Source organism: Gorilla gorilla, chromosome 1, assembly GCF_029281585.2.
Source record: "Gorilla gorilla gorilla isolate KB3781 chromosome 1, NHGRI_mGorGor1-v2.1_pri, whole genome shotgun sequence".
NCBI classification, from domain to species: Eukaryota; Metazoa; Chordata; class Mammalia; order Primates; family Hominidae; genus Gorilla; species Gorilla gorilla.
Window position 1 is genome coordinate 164,559,382 of NC_073224.2, and position 19,333 is coordinate 164,578,714.

The 19,333-nt window shown below is 38.9% G+C and overlaps 1 protein-coding gene across 6 annotated transcripts in view; it reads left to right on the forward strand.

Annotated features, from left to right (window-relative positions):
• SLC44A5 (solute carrier family 44 member 5) overlaps positions 1–19,333 on the forward strand; it is a 521,022-nt gene that overhangs the window by 316,823 nt on the left and 184,866 nt on the right. For 5 of the 6 annotated variants that reach the window (XM_063697637.1, XM_055367164.2, XM_063697642.1 and 2 more), the window contains one exon: positions 18,697–18,735. The exons of the other annotated variant lie outside the window; for it this stretch is intronic. In XM_063697637.1, coding sequence (XP_063553707.1) covers positions 18,697–18,735 — 39 coding nt within the window. The remainder of the gene's footprint in view (positions 1–18,696; positions 18,736–19,333) is intronic. 6 annotated transcript variants of the gene reach the window in all.

Below are 19,333 nucleotides of genomic sequence, written 5' to 3' on the forward strand. Positions count from 1 at the left end.
CCATTTTTAAACCCATCAGATCACGTCAGTCCCACTCACTATCATGAGAACAGCATGGGAAAGACCTGTCCCCATGATTCAGTCATCTCCCACCAGGTCCCTCCCACAACACGTGGGAATTATGGGAGCTGCAAGGTGAGATTTGGGTGGGGACACACAGCCAAACTATATCAAATTATGTCACTTTTACCCGTCAAATATCATTTGTGTTTATGTATTTCTCCCCATCTCCATTGGCATTTCCTTATCCAAGATATAATCATCTCTCACCTAGAATACTGTTCCACTCCCCTGACTGGTTTCTTTGCATCATCCTTATTTCCTTCTCATCATTCTCCACACTGCAGCCAGAATAGTCTTTGAAAGAAATACAATTTTTTTCATGCTTAGAACTCTTCAATGGCTTCCCACTGATGTCACAGTAAAGATAAAAATTCTAGCCTACAAGGCCCCACATAAAGTCTTCTTACTATTGTCTCTGCCTTTTCTCTTCCACTGTCATTTTGGTTCTTTTTCTTCTTTTCAATTATGCTAGACTTTTATTAGATCCTTTAATATGCATGCTTTTTCCTTCCTCATAGGCTTCACATGTGCTGTTCCCTCTGCCTTGAACACTCATCCTTCCAACCTTTTGCCTATTTAACTCCTGCCTGTCTTTCCACACTTACTGCAAGCCTTCCTTGACTCACAAAGTCAAGTTTACTTGCTTTACACATTTATAGCACTTAAAGCCTCTTTTTTAATGACACCTAAACACAACTTTAATTCAACAATTTACTGTATAAATAGTTGGTTATGTCCTTCTCTTAAGCTCCATGAGAGCAGAGCCTGTGTCTCTCTTATTTCTTACTAACTCTGGTGCCTAGCATAGTGTTTTTAAGAATGTAGATACTCTGTAAATATTTTTGGATTAAAAGAATCTTTGAAAGGTTTGCTGGTGCATCTCTCTCTTCACAAGAGGAAAAGATATATATATGTGTGTGTGTGTGTATGTGGATATGTATGTATGTATGTATGTATGTATGTATGTATGTATGTATATATGTGTATATATAAAGCCCAAGGTGTTATAACAATTCAAATTTGATCTTGACCAAGTCAGTGGTCGGGAAGAATATGATTTAGGAAGGAGTAGTGGAGATCAAGGACAATTAGGTAAAACATGGACATTTTGAGCACAGGATGTTTTTGGCAACTCTATGAGTTTAGGTTAAATGCAAGCAGGGTGAGAGAGTAATGACTCAAGATCTAGCTCTGGAAGAAAAAAAACTGATAGAAAAATGGTGAAAAAATTAGGGTTCCCTTTTGATTGCTGGGCTCCATTGTCCGTATGCAAAATGGATAGTATAAGAGATTGAACATAAGGAATACAGTAAGACAACAGCCAAGGGAAGAAAAGCAAGACTGGGCACATATGGTGGAAAGCTAGGGAGAATATAGCTTTCACTTCATGTGGACTGCCTGGGACTGTATTTATCCCTAGCCATATGGCTTTTTGGCATAGAGGAACAGAGTATTCTCAGAATTATCAGTGATTTCTTAAAACTGTGCCATTGGACCTAGGTAACATTAGCCCAAAGACTTGGCTAGAGTGAAATTTGTGGATAACAGATCTATTGTGGGCTATTCTGTGGAGGTCAGGACATGCAGAGAGTGTCTATGGCAGAGAGAAAGGAAGTTGTACAACCTGAAAATTTTATAATCCTGTTAGCAAACATTTATTGAGCACCTCACATTGTGAAGTACTAGTGATTCAGTAAAATTCTAGACAGTCATAAATAAATATATGAGATCCCAGATAATAGAAAAACTGGTATCAAATCTTATAAATAATATAATACTACAAATTCACAAATTAATTTTATTTATAACAAGGATACTAGCAAAAGTTTCTTATGCTGGTCCTGTGGTTGGCTCAAGAATTATAGATGTAAATAGTGACTTGTAAGAGAGGAAGAAGAAGACAGAATAGCAGACTCTAAAATATGCTTGTTTATGGATATGTTAAGTATTTGAATTATGAATATAGAAGGGTCATTTATCTTTGAGGGATATATTCCAAGACCCCAAGTGGATGCCTGAAATCATAGCAAGTACCAAAACCTATGTATACTTTATTTTTTCTATATACACCTATGATAAAGTTTAATTCATAAATTAGGCACAGTAAGAGATTAACAATAGCTAATAATTAAATAGGACAATTGTAATAACATAGCATAATAAAAGTTATGTGAATATGGCCTCTCTTCCTCAAAATACCATATTGTACTATACTCACCCTTCTTCTTGTGATGGTGTGAGATAATAAAATGGCTATATGATTACATAAAATGAAGCAAAGGATGTTGGTATTGTGATGTAGCATTAGGCTACTATTGACCTTCTGATGGTATGTCAGAGGGAAGATCATCTGCTTTGGGTGATCCTGGATCATTGAGCCATGGCAGTATCAATGGCTGGATGTCAGGAGCAGATGATGGTGATGACTAATGAGTGGGTTGCATAGATAGCATGGAGATGCTGGACAAAGGGATGATTCATCTTCTGGGCAAGAAGGAGCAGGGCAGCATGAGGTTTTATCACACTACTCAGAACAGTATACAATTTAAAATGGATGACTTGTTTATTTCTGAAACTTTCTGTTTAATATTTTTTAAACTCAGCTGATGACAGGTAACTGAAATTACAGAAAGCAAAACTGTGGATGAGAGAGGACTGCTATATGCATGTTGATACCAGAGAAGAAATTTTGGAAATACACCTCCTGTTCGTGGTTTGCCTGATGGAGACCTCTATTGTAGTTATAGGAAAGAAATTTTACTCCAAATGCAAATTTTATTTAATAAAGTGTAACTTCCTGGTCTGCTGTATTGAGAAGGATTCTGAGGTTCGATCTAGGCTCAATGCGTAGAGTGATATGATTAAAATGGTTGAAATGGGCCCAGGATGTAGTTATAGAAGCACTTGGTCACAAATTGTTCCTCCTTGTTCTATGTTGTGATGGAACTTATCTCCCCCCACCAAATCACTGAAATCCATTCTTTTATTTATTCAACAACAAAATTTTTGAATACTTAAATGTGCCTGGCACTGTGTTATATGCTGGAGATACAAAGATTAAAAAAGATATAGTCCTTGCATTTAAAGATGATTAGAAATAACAATGTTTTTATATTTAAGAAAATAATACTATGTCTCTGCATGAACAGTACTGTGAAGTGCTATATTTTCTTCCTGTTTTTTCCTCATCAAATTCTACTGAATAAAATCTGCTTGGTTTAATTAGATACTAAAAGTAGGCTGAAAACTGTCATTCTCAACTCATTTGGAGTTCAAGATGAAAGGTCTTACAAAATTTATAAATCATAGCGAATTGTCATTCAACAGAGAACATTGTTATCTATGGATATGGGCTACACTGAACTAACACTGGTATTTTGGCACATTTTCTAAACCTCCATGGCAAAACAACAACAACAAAATATCATTGTGCTGTGACAGCTGTTAAGAATAAAGATGGAAAAATGATTCCAGAAAACAGAAGTCATATTAAAAGTGTATCTGTGCATATAGAACAATCTGTCCCTATATATATTTTCCTCTCCTTCTCTCTATTACCGTTATCCCCAACCCCTGATCCAGGCATACTAGAGTTTATTTTTCATTGAGGGTCATGGTTTTGTTCTCTCTGTACGTGGTGATTTGGCTCTGTTATGGGTTGACGATTGTGAAATAAAGAATCCCTCAATTTCCCCTTTTGTGGCTGTTTATTCCTTTCCCTATCTCCAATATATCAAATAGTTGGTACTTCATGCTCTTTCAACTTGCACACTATTTTTTCTCTTTATATACTATCTGGGCTGAAGTATTGATATTGTTTTTCTTCTGACCTTTAGAGGGGGAAACGTAATTATGCATTCTCCAAAGGCAGGTGAAAATATGTGAAGATTACATAACCTTCAGATGTCTCTTGAAGGTTGGAGAATTGACTAGTACATTGACCCTAGACAAATTTGCATAGCCTACTTCATGGGGCATATTTAGCTTTTCCTGCCTCATTGGACTTGAGACCCCTTTCTTCCTTCTCAACTCTCTAAATATGCTTAAATTGATACATTGAAATGAGTAGGGAATGATGAATACTGTTTTTTATCTAATCTGCTCTCTAGTCCCAAGGACCTAGATAAAACTCTGACATCGACTATGTTTCTAGCATTGAAAAATAAGCTACATCATTATGCCAGTAGTCCAGTTTGAATCCCCAAAGCTGGTAACTTCCACACTATACTTTGATCATCACGTTTTAATTTTTCCCCATGTCTTACTATGATTACACCCCATGCACTATCACTACCTCAAGAGATATGACAAAATTCTCATTCTCACTGGACTGCAAACTATTCAAGGGCAGGGACAGGGTCTCACTATTTCTTTGTGGCCCTAGTGTCACACTGTTAGCACAGAGCAGCTGCTCAAGAAATTTTGGGTGAATGAATGAAAACAATACAAATCTATTTTCATTTAAAATGTAAATAAATGTAATAAGCACGATTTCTACAAACTCCCTCCCCCAAAACAAAGCAAAAAATCAGTTATACCAGTTTGTCACCAACTGTTGAGAACCGTTTTGAAGCTTGTGACTTTATATATGGCCATTAGATTCTATCTTCCACCCAATTTCTACCTTTCCTTTTCTCAGCTCTCCTGCCGCACACCATTATGACATATTATAAAGGCTGATAAGGAAAGAGGCTGGACCTTTCTTTATTCAAAAGACAGTTCTAATTCTAGACAAAAGATATGATCTCCTAGAAACACGGGTTTATTTAAGATGACTTCACTTGAGTTGATACCACATGGGTCTTCTTCATTCAATGAACCCTTAGTCTTTTGTTGGGCATAGAGATTGGCTTCTTTTTTTTTTTATCACAAATGAAAAGATGCGATAGTATATGTTGGAACCCATGACTTGCCTTATAAATAGGCATGGCAGGTAATTAATTGCATGAATAATTCAGAGATGGCATAATTATGGCCAAGTCTATCCTTTTCTTTACCTCCTTTGCCTGCCATCCATCATCTGATGCCACAATTTCTGCAAGAAATTTGTGCGTTATATTTCTCTGCTTTGGGACATCTTTTAAAATGTAGTTAATACAAATATGGGCAATTTCACTCTGAAATGTGTAACATATATAACATATACTCTTTCTACAATTCACACTATAGTATTAAAGACATCTGGTAAGAGGATTTAAAAGTAAGACACATTATATCTGAATTATTGGAATAAGAATAGGTTAATTTTGAGAGCATTCAGAGGTAGGAACAGGTGAAAAATGTGAGCTGAGGAATCCTGGAAAATGTATGCTTGTGTGTATTGCAAGTATATATGTATGTATGTATGTCATGTAGGATGTTAATTGAAGTGGCAAAAGCTACTAGACAATCGAGAATAAGCTCTGAAACAACCTTGGGCCGAAGCTGCCTTGGGCATGATTCTTAAAGAGGCATTGGGAGACTCCTGCCCTACATAATTATCAATGACCATCTATAGTAGCATTGTGTTTTGGGAAGTGATACCATTGGGTATATTTTGAGGTGCAAATGTTTGCTTCATAGTTCAGGCTATTACCTGAAATATCAATAATTTTAAAAATAATTATTCTAAATTATTTTAAATAATAAACAATTAAATATATTTGTATTATTTTCATTTATTCAACCAAAACTCTCTAAATATTATTCTCTTTACTATCTGGACTGAAGTATTGTAGGGCCATTTTCTGGCCCTTTTTCTGTTGCCTTTCTCTCTTTTTGAACACTCACTCTGTTCTAACAGGGTAGCACTAGAAACAACAAGACCCTGTCTCTTCTGAATCAATCACCTTTCTTTTTTAAAAAAAATTAGATTCAAGGAGTACATGTGCAGGTTTGTTACATGGATATATTGACTAATTCTGGGGTTCAGGCCTCTATTGAACTCATTACCCAATACATTCTGTGGGTGTACTCACTCAGAAAACACATACCCAGTTATATATTCCGGGTACTAAACAATAGGCTATGTGAGAAGGACTCATGGACTTCCTATAGTGAACATAGGACCCAACAGGTTATTTATCAAACCTTGCCGCCATCTTTTAGAGTCTCCAGTGTCTATTGTTCCCATCTTTATGTCCATGTGGACTCATTGTTAAGCGTCCATTTATAAGCGAAGATGTGGTATTTTGTGCGTTTATTCACTTAGGATAATGGCCTCCAGCTGCATTCATGTTGCTGCAAAGGATGTGATTTCATTCTTTCTTATGGATGCATAGTTGAATCAATCACCTTTTATTTTCATCCACCTATTTTATTTTCATACAGCACCATCTTTCAGAACTTCTTTGGTCTGTAAGGAAAGGCATTAACATTCAACAAGTACCTATTAAGTGACAGTACCTATGTAGTGAACATTATTATTATTATACTTTAAGTTCTGGGATACATGTGCAAAACGTGCAGGTTTGTTACATAGGTATACATGTGCCATGGTGGTTTGCTGCACCCATCAACCCATCATCTACATTAGGTATTTCTCCTAATGCTGTCCCTCCCCTAGCCCCCCAGCCCCCAACAGGCCCCAGTGTGTGATGTTACCCTCCCTGTGTCCATGTGTTCTCACTGTTCAACTCCCACTTATGAGTGAGAACATGCGGTGTTTGGTTTCCTGTTCCTGTGTTAGTTTGCTGAGAATGATGGTTTCCAGCTTCATCCATGTCCCTGCAAAAGACATGAACTCACTCTTTTTTATGGCTGCATTCCATGGTATATATGTGCCACATTTTCTTTAGTCTATCATTGATGGGTATTTGGGTTGGTTCCAAGTTTTTGCTGTTGTGAATAGTGCTGCAATAAACATATGTGTGCATGTGTCTTTATAGTAGAACGAGTTGTAATCCTTTGGGTATATACCCAGTAATAGGATTGCTGGGTCAAATTGGTATTTCTGATTCTAGATTCTTGAGGAATCACCACACTGTCTTCCACAATGGTTGAACTAATTTACACTCCCACCAACAGTGTAAAAACATTCTTATTTCTCCACATCCTCTCTAGCATCTGTGTTTCCTGGCTTTTTAATGATCACCATTCTATCCGGTGTGAAATGGTATCTCATTGTGGTTTTAATTTGCATTTCTCTAATGACAAGCGACGATGAGCTTTTTTTCATATGTTTGTAGGCCGCATAAATGTCTTCTTCTGAGAAGTGTCTGTTCATATCCTTCACCCACTTTTTGATGGGGTTATTTGTTGTTTTTCTTCTAAATTTGTTTAAGTTTCTTGTAGATTCTGGATATTAGCCCTTTGTCAGATGGATAGATTGCAAAAGTTTTCTCCCATTCTGTAGGTTGCGTGTTCACGCTGATGATAGTTTCTTTTGCTGTGCAGAAACTCTTTAGTTTGATTAGATCTCATTTGTCAATTTTGGCTTTTGTTGGCATTGCTTTTGGTGTTTTAGTCATGAAGCCTTTGCCCATGCCTATGTCCTGAATGGTATTGCCTAGGTTTTCTTCTAGGATTTTTATGGTCTTAGGTATTACATTTAAGACTTTAATCCATCTTGAGTTAATTTTCGTATAAGATATAAAGAAGGGGTCAAATTTCACTTTTCTGCATATGGCTAGCCAGTTTTCTCAACATCATTTATTAAATAGGGAATCCTTTCCCCATTGCTTGTTTTTGTCAGGTTTGTCAAAGATCAGATGGTTGTAGATGTGTAGCATTATTTCTGAGACCTCTGTTCTGTTCCATTGGTCTATATATCTGTTCTGGTACCAGTACCATGCTGTTTTGGTTACTGTAGCCTTGTAGTATAGTTTGAAGTCAGGTAGCATGATGCCTCCAGCTTTGTTCTTTTTGTTTAGGATTGTCTTGGCTATATGGGCTCTTTTTTGGTTCCATATGAAATTTGAGTTAGTTTTTTTCTAATTCTGTGAAGAAAGTCAATGGTAGCTTGATGGGGATGGCATTGAATCTATAAATTACTTTGGGCAGTATGGCCATTTTCATGATATTGATTCTTCCTATCCATGAGCATGGAATGTTCTTCCATTTGTTTGTGTCCTCTCTTGTTTCCTTGAGCAGTGGTTTGTAGTTCTCTTTGAAGAGGTCCTTCACATCCTTTGTAAGTTGGATTCCTAGGTATTTTATTCTCTTAGCAGCAATTGTGAATTGGAGTTCACTCACGATTGGGCTCTCTGTTTGTCTGTTATTGGTGTATAGGAATGCTTGTGATTTTTGCACATTGATTTTGTATCCTGAGACTTTGCTGAAGTTGCTTATCAGCTTAAGGAGATTTTGGGCTGAGGCGATAGGGTTTTCTAAATATACAATCACGTCATCTACAAACAGAGACAATTTGACTTCTTCTCTTCCTATTTGAATACCCTTTATTTCTTTCTCTTGCCTGATTGCCCTGGCCAGAACTTCTAATACTATGTTGAATAGGAGTGGTAAGAGAGGGCATCCTTGTCTTGTGCCGGTTTTCAAAGGGAATGCTTCCAGCTTTTGCCCATTCAGTATGATATTGCCTGTGGGTTTGTCGTAAATAGCTCTTATTTTGAGATACGTTCCATCAATACCTAGTTTATTGAGAGTTTTTAGCATGAAGGGCTGTTGAATTTTGTTGAAGGCCTTTTCTGCATCTATTGAGATAATCGTGTGCTTTTTGTCATTGGTTCCATTTATGTGGTGGTTTATGTTTATTGATTTGCATATGTTGAACCAGCCTTACATCCCAGGGATAAAGCCGACTTGATTGTTGTGGATAAGCTTTTTGATGTGCTGCCGGATTTGGTTTGCCAGTATTTTATTGAGGATTTTCACATCGATGTTCATCAGGATACTGGCCTGAAATTTTCTTTTTCTGTTGTGTCACTGCCAGGTTTTGGTATTAGGATGATGCTGGTCTCATAAAATGAGTTACAGAGGATTCCCTCTATTTCCATAGTTTGGAAGAATTTCAGAAGGAATGGTACCAGCTCTTCTTTGTACCTCTGGTAGAGTTTGGCTGTGAATCTATCTGGTCTTGGGCTTTTTTTGGTTGGTAGGCTATTAATTATTGCCTCAACTTCAGAACTTGTTATTGGTCTATTAAGGGACTTAACTTCTTCTTGGTTTAGTCTTGGGAGGGTGTATGTGTCCAGGAATTTATCCATTTCTTCTGGATTTTGTAGTTTATTTGTGTAGAGGTGTTTACAGTATTCTCTAATGATACTTTGTATTTCAGTGGAATCAGTGGTGATATCCCCTCTATCATTTTTTATTGCATCTATTTAATTCTTCTTTCTTTTTTTCTTTATTAGTCTTGCTAGCATTCTATCTATTTTGTTGATCTTTTCAAAAACCAGCTCCTGGATTCTTTGATTTTTTAAAGGGTTTTTTTTTTTTTTATCTCTATCGCCTTCAGCTCTGCTCTGATCTTAGTCATTTCTTGTCTTCTGCTAGCTTTTGAATTTGTTTGCTCTTGCTTCTCTAGTTCGTTTAATTGTGATGTTAGGGTGTTGATTTTAGATCTTTCCTTCTTTCTCCTGTGGGCACTTGGTGCTATGAATTTCCCTCTAAACACTGCTTTAGCTGTGTCCCACAGATTTTGGTACATTTTCTCTTTGTTCTCATTGGTTTCAAAGAACTTCATTATTTCTGCCTTAATTTTGCTGTTTACCCAGTAGTCATTCAGGAGCAGGTTGTTCAGTTTTCGTGTAGTTGCATGGTTTTGAGTGAGTTTCTTAATCCTGAGTTCTATTTTGATTGCACTGTGGTCTGAGAGACGGTTTGTTATGATTTCCATTCTTTTGCATTTGCTGAGGAGTGATTTACTTCCAATTATGTGGTCAATTTTAGAATAAGTGCAATGTAGTGCTGTGAAGAATGTATATTCTGTTGATTTGGGGTGGAGAGTTCTGCAGATGTCTTTTAGGTCCACTTGGTCCAGAGCTGAATTCAAGTCCTGAATATCATTGTTAATTTTCTGTCTCATTGATCTGTTTAATATTGACAGTGCGGTGTTAAAGTCTCCCACGATTATTGTGTGGGGGTCTAAGTCTCTTTGTAGGTCTCTAAGAACTTGCTTTATGAATCTTATGAATCTGGGTGCTCCTGTATTGGGTGCATATATATTTAGGATAGTGAGCTCTTCTTGTTGCATTGATCCCTTTACCAGTAAGTAATGCCCATCTTTGTCTCTTCTATTCTCTGTTTGTTGAAAGTCTGTTTTATCAGAGAGTAGGATTGCAACCCTTGCTTCTTTTTGCTTTCCATTTGCTTATAAATCTTCCTCCATTCCTTTATTTTGAGCCTGTGTGTGCCTTTGCACGTGAGATGGGTCTCCTGAATATAGCACACTAATGGGTCTTGACTCTTTATCCAATTTGCCAGTCTGTGTCTTTAAATTGGGGCATTTAACCCATTTACATTCAAGGTTAATATTGTTATGTGTGAATTTGATCCTGTCATTTTGATGCTAGCTAGTTATTTTGCCCGTTAGTTGATGTAGTGTCTTCATAATGTCAATGGTCTTTACAATTTGGTATGTTTTTGCAGTAGCTGGTACTGGTTTTTCCTTTCCATATTTAGTGCTTCCTTCAGGAACTCTTGTAAGGCAGTCCTGGTGGTGACAAAACTTCTCAGCATTTGCTTGTCGGTAAAGGGTTTTATTTCTCCTTTTCTTATGAAGCTAAGTTTGGCTGGATATTTAATTCTGGGTTGAAAATTCTTTTCTTTAAGAATGTTGAATATTTGCTCCCACTCTCTTCTGGCTGTAGGGTTTCTGCAGAGAGATCCACTGTTAGTCCACTGGGCTTCCCTTTGTGGGTAACCCAACCTTTTGCTCTGGCTGCCCCTAACATTTTTTCCTTCATTTTAACCTTGGTGAATCTGATGATTATGTGTCTTTGGGTTGCTCTCCTCGAGGAGTATCTTTGTGGTGTTCTCTGTATTTCCTGAATTTGCATGTTGGCCTTTCTTGCTAGGTTGGGGACGTTCTCCTGGATAATAGCCTGAAAAGTGTTTTCCAACTTGGTTCCATTCTCCTGGTCACCTTCAGATACACCAATCAAACGTAGGTTGGTCTTTTCACATAGTCCCATATTTCTTGGAGGCTTTGTTCATTCCTTTTCATTCTTTTTTCTCTAATCTTGTCTTCATGCTTTATTACATTAAGTTGATCTTCAGTCTCTGATATCCTTTCTTCTGCTTGATCAATTCAACTATTGATACTTGTGTATGCTTCACAAAGTTCTCGTGCTGTGTTTTGCAGCTCCATCATGTCATTTATATTCTTCTCTAAAGTGGTTATTCTAGTTAGCAATTCCTCTAACTTTTTTGCAATGTTCTTAGTTCCCTTGCGTTGGGTTAGAACATGCTGCTTTAGCTCGGAGGAGTTTGTTATTACCCACCTTCTGAGGCCTACTTCTGTCAATTTGTCAAACTCATTCTCTGTCCAGTTTTGTTCCCTTGCTGGTGAGGAGTTGTGATCCTGTGGAGGAGAAGAGGCATCGTGGTATTTGTAATTTTCAGCCTTTTTGTGCTGGTTTTTCCTCATCTTTGTGGATTTATGTATCTTTGGTCTTTGATGTTGGTGACCTTCAGATGGGTTTTTGTGTGGGCATCCTTTTTGTTGATGTTAATGCTATTCTTTTCTGTTTGTTAGTTTTCCTTCTAACAGTAAAGCCCCTCTGCTGCAGGTCTGCTGGAGTTTGCTGGAGGTCCACTCCAGACCCTGTTTTCCTGGGTATCACCAGCGGAGGCTGCAGAACAGCAAAGATTGCTGCCGGTTTCTTCCTCTGGAAGCTTCGTCCCAGAGGGGCACCAGCCAGATGCCAGCCAGAGCTCTCCTCTATTAGGTGTCTGTCGACCCCTGCTGGGAGGTATCTCCCAGTCAGGAGGCACAGGGGTCAGGGGGCCACTTGAGGAGGCAGTCTGTCCCTTAGCAGAGATCGAGCACTGTGCTGGGAGATTTGCTGCTCTCTTCAGAGCCAGCAGGCAGGAACATTTAAGTCTGCTGAAGCTGCGCCCGTAGCTGCCTCTTCTCCCAGGTGCTCTGTCTCAGGGAGATGGGCATTTTATCTATAAGCCCCTGACTGGGGCTGCTGCCTTTCTTTCAGAGATGCCCTGCCCAGAGAGTTGGAATCTAGAGAGGCAGTCTGGCTACAGTGTCTTTGCAGTGCTGTGGTGGGCTCCACCCAGTTCGAACTTCTCAACAGCTTTGTTTACACTGTGAGGGGAAAACCACCTTCTGAGCCCTCAGTAATGGTGGACGTCCCTCCCCCCATCAAGCTCAAGTGTCCCAGGTTGACTTCAGACTGCTGTGCTGTCAGTGAGAATTTCGAGCTAGTGGATCTTAGCTTGCTGGCCTTAATGTGTGTGGGATCCACTGAGCTAGACCACTTGGTTCCCTGGCTTCAGCACCCTTTCCAGGGGAGTAAATGGTTCTGTCTCACTGACATTCCAGGCACCACTGGGGTATGAAAAAAACTCCTGCAGCTAAGCTGAGTGTCTTCCCAAACAGTGCCTAGTTTTCTGCTTGGAACCCAGGGCCATGGTGGTGTGGTGGTGTAGGCACCTGAGGGAATCTCCTAATCTGTGGGTTGTGAAGACCATGGGAAAAGTGTAGTCTGGGCCAGAATGCACCGTTCCTCTTGGGACAGTCCCTCATGGCTTCTCTCAGCTAGGGGAGGGAGTTCCCTATCCCCTTGTGCTTCGCAGGTGAGGTGACGCCTCACCCTACTTCAGCTCATCCTTTGTGGGCTACACCCACTGTCTAACCAGTCCCAATGAGATGAGCAGGGTACCTCAGTTTGAAATGCAGAAATCACCTGCCTTCTGCGTTGATCTTGCTGGAAGCCACAGACCAGAGCTGTTTCTATTCGGCCATCTTGCCAGACATCTCTTGTAGTGAACATTTCAAATGTCATCTCTTTCTTAAAAAACCCCGTGAAAAAGCTCCATCCCATTTTACAGAGGAGGAGACAAACTCAGGATCCTTCTTTGCCCCAAAGCCATAGTGAGTGAGACGCAGTACTGGGCCAGGCCTCTTGGACTCCCCTGTGACTATACAGAAAACAGAACATTATCTCATTTGTCCAAAATGTGTTTTTTTCAGGCTATGAGTTTTCAAACCTTATACATTTCAAAACACACACATACTATTTCTAACTATCAAAATGTTGTGTTCAACTTCCTCTCCCCTGTAACCATTCTATAGCTTTATGATTTTGTAGACTTTGGTCATCTTAACTATCAACTTTCTTCTCTCTTGGTGAGGTGCTTCATGTGTGGATCACATTTTTTAGCCCTTTCTCTGTTGCCTTTCTCTGGGCCGTCTCTAACTCCACTACATTTTTCTTGCAATTTTGTCTGCTAGAATTGCAAAACAGGATACTGATGCACAGGATAATTAGTTTTGTTTTGTTTCCAGTGCCCAACCATGATGCCCAGAATACTGTTACTTTTTGGACTCAGCAGCAAATTTTTTTGAGAACACAGAAGGTTACAGGTGATACTCAGCAACCTCAGGTCCATCTCAAACCTCTGTGCTGCAGTATATATGTTTAGAAGGGCATCTAGATGGGGAGCAGCTGGGGCCTTCTATATGACAGTCAAATGTGTTCATTCTCCTTCCCATCTCACTTCTCTAGCCCCAGCTCACACCACCCAGCCCCTCGCCCAGTGTCCTCCAGCCACATGTTGGCCTTGTTTCAGTTCCTCATAGATGCCAAGCTCCTTCCCATCATAGGATCTCTGGCCATGCTTGCCTTTTGCTGAGGCTGCCAACCATCATACAAACTCTTACTCATCCTTTAAATTCCAGATTAAATGCTGTCTTCACACCTTGTATTTATTCTTCACAGCATCTATTATGTCACATTTGCAAGCAAATAATGATTGGTAGGCTGATTTGCTTAAGATCTATCATCCTGATGCATTATAAAAAACTCCATGAGGACAGAGATTCTCTTGTTCACCTATGTAGTTCCAGTGCCCAGCATAGTATTTGATATCCAGTTAGAGGTCAGTAAATGTTTGTTAAATGAGTGAATAAATTAAAGGAAGGAAATAACAAGCCTCTGGACATGGTTGTCCTCTTACCCTGGTTCCATTTCTTGCCCTAAGTAGTAAGTTTATAACCAGCCTCTTTCTCAAATGATGCAGACTTGGCATCAGCTCTGTCTTGGGCTTCCAGACTTCAGGGCTCTATAGCAAAAGCCAGTGAGTAGAATGAGGGTGGAAGCCAGGACAGAGTAGGAAATGAAGCCAGCTTCAGAAGCTCACCTTACAAGAGCAGTTGCCTTGTCTATTGCAGTATAATAGGCATGCCAAGATCAGGCATAGTTTGGACAGACAACAGCAATCAAAAAGAATCCAATTTGGCAAGCAGGGCACAGCAGTGGCAGTCCTTGCCATGAGAAGATGCTGGAAATTCAGATAAATGGCAGCATCATGGCACTGAGCCTTCTCTCTACTCACAGACATAGTCAAGTCAGAGAGTTGGAGTTCTAAGAGTGGGATTCAGTCTTCAGGGTTGGCAGAAGCAAGGTAGGACCTCAGGCCAAAGCCAAGCAGGTGGGCTCAGGAAAGGGGAATGGAGCCCTGGGCAAAACAACTGAGGCAGAAGCCCAGACTTTCACATTGATGAGCCCAACACAGGGGGTGAGGGAAAGCTGCTGACAGTGACAAGAATGCTAGAGCAACTCAAATGTTAAATGAGTGCAGGGACTCATCCCTGGCACCTGAAGCCCAAAGAGTGAATAGAAGTAAAGGTCGTACTTAAAAATGCATAACCTTTGGGTTTGATTCCTGAAGATTCTACCTACTAGTTATGTATTCTGAGTACTAAAAAATAGGCTCTGTGAGAAGGACCCATGCACTTCCATTTCAAAGTAATTATTTTTAATTAAAATAATTTTTATTACTGTAAGAGCAGGTTTTATAAAATTACAGATTCAGGGATACATGTGCAGGTTTGTTATGTGAGTATATTGCATAATGCTGGGGTTTGGACTTTTATGGAACCCATCACCCAAATGTAGTGAACATAGTACCTAATATGTTGTTTTTCAACCCTTGTATCCTCATCCTTTCCTCTCCTTTCTTAGAGTCATGAATGTCTATTGTTTTCATCTTTATGTCTACATATTCCCTTTGTTTAGCTCCCACTTGTAAGTGAGAAAATGTGGTGCTTGATTTTCGGTTTCTGTGCTGATTCACTTCGGATAATGGCCTCCAGCTTCACCCACGTTGCTGCTATGGACATGATTTCATTCTTTTTAACAGCGGCTTAGTATTCCATGGTTGTGTATGTACCACATTTTCTTTATCTAACCTACTGTTGGTGAACACGTAGGTTGATTCAATAACTTTGGTATTTTGAACAGTTCTGCAATAAACATATGAGTGCAGGTATTTTTTTTGTAAAAAGATCTGTAGATTGCTTATAAAAGCAGTTTTACATGCATTACAGAAAGTCAAAGAAAACATCAAAGTAAAATTTAACTAAATAAAGCAACATATTTTAATCACCACTGATATAACCATTCTTATATTTCCTTCCAGATATACAATTTTTTTACAATAATGAGATTTTGCTTTTACATGCTTTTTGCTACCTGCTTTTTTTCTGTTAAGATTTTCCATCTTTCCATTACAACAAATGTTAAATTTAGCTAATATTCATTCTATATTCAGATTGCCCCAATTGTCCCCCAACACTGTATTTACCACATTCTGTCCAAATCAGGGTCTAATCCAGGGCCAGACCTTGCATCTGGTAGCTATGTCTCTGAAGTCTCTTCTGATTAGCACGCTCCCCTTTTCCTCTGACACTGACCTATTGCCCTGGAGAATATCTCACTTTCTGGATTTGTTTAGTTCCTTTCCAGTGATTTCATTTAGTTTATTTTTCTTCTTTATTTCTTGTGTGTAGGTTAGATTAAATCTAAATCATTGGTGGTGGCTCCCGTTGGGTATTTTCAGCCAGAATACATACTAGCTAGGTATCCCATATAAACTCTATTGCCTTACATCAGGAGAAACAACATCCGGTTGACCCATCATTAGTGATGCTGTGCTTGATTATGGGTCTAGGGTCTTGCTTCTTTTTAGTAAGGTCTCAGGATGACACAATAGGAGCAGGACTCACATCAATGAGTTCCACTCATTGCTACCCCCTCCTCCACCTCCATCTCCTACCAGTTCTCATCCCCCTGAACAGACCTTCCAAGCAAGAAAGACAAAAGGGAATGAAGTGTGGTAAAAGGCCCAGCAATAAAACTGGAAAGTATGACTTGGCTCCTAGTCTGAAACTTCATTCTAAATTTACTATACTAGATATAAGCAGGCAGGGTGAATGTCCAAGAACTTCTCTCACACTAGATTGCAGTCTTCCCAGTTGTTGTCAAGGTCAAAATAGTATGGCTTTGGTATCTTATGCAGACACCAGAAGGCAGCCTACATAAGATACGAATGTTCTAAACAACTTTTGAAAAAGACATAAGCTGATACAGAAAGCAGGCTCAACCGTCTTGTAAACTGATCATGCCAAAATATGAACTTTGCTTTTTTTGATTCATTATGCAAAATTGAGAAAGAGGAGTCAAAACTATACTGTATGGAATTTAGCCTGGGAGATGGAGACCACCTAGATCCTGCTTTCTTTGTTTGCTTTGTTTGTTCCTTAACCAACGACAAGGTACAACGTTGGTCAAATATTTTCACCATCCTAGTTTCAGTATTCTTAAGTGTAAAATGGGGTATATGATACAGTGTATGGTTGTTAAGAGGATTTAACTTCATCTGTGAAACACCTACATTATAGTAACTACCAGTTCCCTTCTCCTCTCATTGGCAGGGTCTGAGATTACTGACATGCTTCCTGCTATACCCAGCACTGTTTCCAAATGGGACTGGGTCTGCAGGTGAAATTTACTAGTTTATATAGCTGAGGGACCTGGAGAAAATTGGAGTAGAGGGCTGGAGGCAGAGGCTGACCACTGTTATTACATAAGCTAAAATGTAATTAGAAGTGTATGATACAAAAAGCTATGACATGTAACCTTTTAAGATAACCATGAACCTCGAATTTTGTTGTTTTTTAAAAATGTATTCGGGACATTAAAGGCAAACTCAGTCATTTAGGGCCCAGGAACAGGAAAAAGGTAGTCCGTATTGTATCTTGACATTTTATTCAGTTTATTCTACCTCTCAGGTGCCAGTCCTTGCACGACATACTATTTTAAGAAAATCAGCAAGGGATGGCCATTTTATGATATTTTGGGCACTTCATTTAGCTTTTTAAATGGTAAGTGTGAAACCTGTATGTCCCTAATAATGCTTACCATCCTAATGAATGTGGGTCAGCATTGCTAGTTTTAAAGGTGTGTGTGTGGTGGTGGGGGATATCCTGAAAATGTTATGAGTAATCTTTATTTTTCTCATACATTTGACATTACTGGAGGCTAGTAGTTGTATTGATTACAAATGGACCCTGGAGCACACAGTCCTAAGTTTGAATTCCAGGTTCCCCACTTACTAGCAGTGTGACTTTAAACAAAGATTAGACCCAAAAGTTCACGTTGCCTCTGGGAACCTTGGATTCTCATTTTTAGAAGTGAACTGATTATTGTAACTGCTGCAAGGCTCGTTGTGAATATTAAATGAGATAACATAAATGAAACATGGCACCTGGTGCATAGTAAGTGTTCAAAAGTTGGTTACCATTTTAATTATCGTTATTATTATTTTTCCCAAAGGAACACAATTTACAAATGTTCGCTTTCCCTGGAATCTTTACCCCAACTCTGACTCTCAGTGATTTGCTACTGTTAGTCTGATTGATGAAAAATCAATAGGGAAACCAAGCATTGTAATTTCTGCCCATGAGGTCTATAGATGGAATTCTTTTCAATAGCTCTAATTAATGAGTTGGCAAGTCTGATAAAGCACCAGAGAATGGGGTGTTCATAGAAAGCATTAGTGTTTTTGTTTAACATATGTGACACATGAAGCATTAGGACGCTGTTATTGTTCATTATGGCACGTGCCACCTCCCCATTCCCCAAAATTACCATAATTTGTACCTTCCAAGTTGAATAGAGTCATTCATAGTTATCACATGGGAGTTTCTGTTAAAACTAAAGGCCACACGTAGTGTGATTAAGGTGGGACTGCTGAATTCAAACTATATCTCTTTTCCCTAGGCTACACTGGCTATTCTGCATGTAATAAAAGGTATTTAATGCATATTAAGTTGTTCATGACTAATGTGTCTTCTGAAGTTTAAAGCAGGAACAGAAAATGAAAGTAAACAAAATGCCTCATTTCTTAGTAATGAATTTTTTCAAGTCTCTACATATCACCTACATTATACAAGTCATAGATGCAAATGGAAGAATTAACAGCTTTATTTCATCATCCCCAAACCTCTTACCTCCAGCACCTTCGTGAATTATTTTTTTGGTAACTTCTTAAGAATAAATGCTCATTATTGGCAGCTTTGTGTATAAAGAATTACTTCAACCAGTTCAACTGCCTTATGTTATTTTGTGTGTTAGTCTAAAGACTAAGATTTTTTAGGATAGGGAGAGATGTGTATAGAACCTCAGAGTCATCAGCCCCTACAAATTTTTTTTTGCCTTTTGTGCTTTTTCCTAGAAAAACCAGCAGATACTCCCTCTGAGGAAGAGGACTTTGGTAAGTCATAGTCTGAGTATTAAGTGCTAAGAATCTTTCATGACAGTCTATCCATTGAGAAATATGTGATTCTTTTAAAATCTAGGAATAGCGAAATATTTGTTTGGTAAAGAATAATTGCTGACTGAAGCTTTTTTTGGATTCTTCTTTCAACTGTCTGGTTTCTCCTTCCTGAAAGGGTTCCCTCTTTTTGGAGTTGTAAATGAATTTCCCAGGAAAAACATCATGCAGCTACTGATGCTTTATCACCCCAGCTCACCCGACACATCTTGTTTTCTTTCCTTCCTTTCAGCTCAGTTCGTGACTTTGACACGAGTCTTGTTCAAATCTCTCTCTCCAATAAACACCTTCACTCTCCAGTTTTCATGACACTATGTGTATATTATTCAGTTTTCTTTTTCCGACAGCTGGCTCTCTCCTTAGTCAGCCCCATAGAGTTGATTCTTGCTACTCAAAGTGTGGTCTGTAGACCAGCAGCATGAGTAGGACCTGGGAGTTGGAAATTCAGCATCTCAAGTCCCATCCCAGACTTATTGAATCAGAATCTGCACCTTCAGAAGATTCTCAGGTGATTCATGTGCAAACAAAAATTTCAGCA